At 36.6% G+C, this 2,003-nt stretch overlaps 1 protein-coding gene across 2 annotated transcripts in view; it reads right to left on the minus strand.

The window, feature by feature from the left end:
- LOC113818642 (endoribonuclease CG2145) overlaps positions 1–1,652 on the minus strand; it is a 7,789-nt gene extending 6,137 nt beyond the window's left edge. The window contains exon 1 of one of the 2 annotated variants that reach the window (XM_070134796.1): positions 1,388–1,652. In XM_070134796.1, coding sequence (XP_069990897.1) covers positions 1,388–1,433 — 46 coding nt within the window. In that variant the 5' untranslated portion in view covers positions 1,434–1,652. The remainder of the gene's footprint in view (positions 1–1,387) is intronic. The other variant, XM_027370830.2, reaches the window with a different exon arrangement.
- Between the last annotated feature and the right edge of the window lie 351 nt (positions 1,653–2,003).

Consider the following 2,003-nt stretch of genomic DNA (forward strand, 5'->3'; position numbering starts at 1 on the left):
ATGCAAATTAAACAGATGTAGAGTAAGAAAATTGTCATATTTATGGTGGGATGTCACCATCTCATATGTGTTGGTGAACAAGAGCAATGAGTGTGGGTGACGGTAGATAAATGCAACACTAATTAATACATATGGAGATGTGAACATGAATAAACTAAATATAATCAAATCAATACATGGAAACACGATACATAAAAATTTAGTAATGTGTATATATGATATGTGTGTGAATATGCATACGTTAATTGATAATTAATAAGTGACATATTCGAATGCTACAGAAAAAAAATATATATATATATATATTTTTTTTTTTTACAAAATAGTGATATCCTGGAAGGCACATACAAAATGCATGTAATCTATAAAATTCTTGGAATATGAGATACACGTATAATGTCAAATCTATTTTTGCGTGAATTTTTTCTTCTTCTTCTTTTTTTTTTTTTTTTTTTGGGGGGGGGGGTATTTTAGTTTTTTTTCATTTATATTGAGTTAATTAGCTTTTAAAAAAATTGATCACCCAAATTCAGAGACTATAGTTTTGTATTTTCCTAAATCCAATTGACCTAATTAAAATATCCTCGGAATTTGATGCTGCAGTTTAGGCAGTCATATGAAACACCTCCCACAAAAAAAATATATAATATATATATTGGCGAGGCATAAAAATAACTGTGTAATAACATATACCAAACTTTTATTTAAATTTGATTCGTCATCAGTCCCTCCTCCTCCACCTACTCTGACCTTGCTTCATAACACATGTGACCTAAAACATGAATATAATAGTTCCTTGATAAGTAGGTTTACGATTAGGAAATTATTACACTTTTTGATAGCTGTCTATAGATTTTATGTTTATAGCAATTGCAGGAAACTTCCCTTGCTTCTTTGGTAGTAACATATATCTACATGTTGCAATCGCAGAGGAAGTAGATCATGTATAAAATATGTATATTGAAATATGAAATAATAGTTCTAATGATCTACAGTTATTTGAAGGGTTGTTTCACATTTCAAGAAGTCTACTACGAAGCATACTGATTTTTTTTTTTCATTCTTTAGTTTGTTATTGCAATTTGAGATTTGACCCTGATTTGACCCTGAGAAATTAATCTTTATTCATGGCTATCATAGAGTATTTTTGTCACAGGTAACCAATCGACATTACTGTGTATCCATATTACTTTGTCGTACCTGATTGAATTTCTGTCAATTCATCAAAACTTTACCCATCAAGCTATTTCCTAATTTACTGGAAGACAATTCCAAACACCAGCTGGTCATACCAACTGTTTACCGGACAGCATACCTCGATAAATATTAATGCCTCCTTGGGTTACAACATTACGCTACTGCCAACACTCAGAAGCCGTATACTCACCTGCCACGGCGCATAGCAATAAGGCACAGATTAGTCTCCCCTCCATGGCGTCCTGCAGGAGAGCACGGCGATCTTTTGGCACAACGGAGGCTGAGGACTGACTGGCCGAAGCTGGAGCGAGTTGGTCCCGTCGCCACAGCCCGCCCAGGGGTGGAGTTGCCCTTGGGACGGATCTTCCACGCTTAATCGACTACCTTCCTCCGCTGCGTTGAATTCGAGGCCACGAGGAGAAGCTGCCATGTCTCGGCGTCTCTCGTTGAGGAATGAAGGTCCTCGTGGGGTGCCAGCGCTTCGCCTTGTACGGGAATTGGGTATTTCTGTTATGCGGTAATCCGGACCGCTTTCGTTTTCTCGACGCGATAAGGTGCTGGATGTAAGTGAAAATAGCTCTTAAGCTCCGCGGTATAAAGTAGTGTTTCCTGTGAGTTAATTGTAGGTTGGATCGTGCTTTGAATAGATGACAATGCTATACGACCTGAAACAGTTGCCTGGTATGACCATTTGTTTATATCAATTTACTGAGGGCAAAATTCTGTGAAAACTATGATGCGGAACTAAAAATAGATTTGTTTTAGCATCTACAGGTCATTGCACCGAAATGGACAAAATAACAATA

This window comes from Penaeus vannamei, chromosome 20 (assembly GCF_042767895.1).
Source record: "Penaeus vannamei isolate JL-2024 chromosome 20, ASM4276789v1, whole genome shotgun sequence".
Taxonomy (NCBI): Eukaryota; Metazoa; Arthropoda; class Malacostraca; order Decapoda; family Penaeidae; genus Penaeus; species Penaeus vannamei.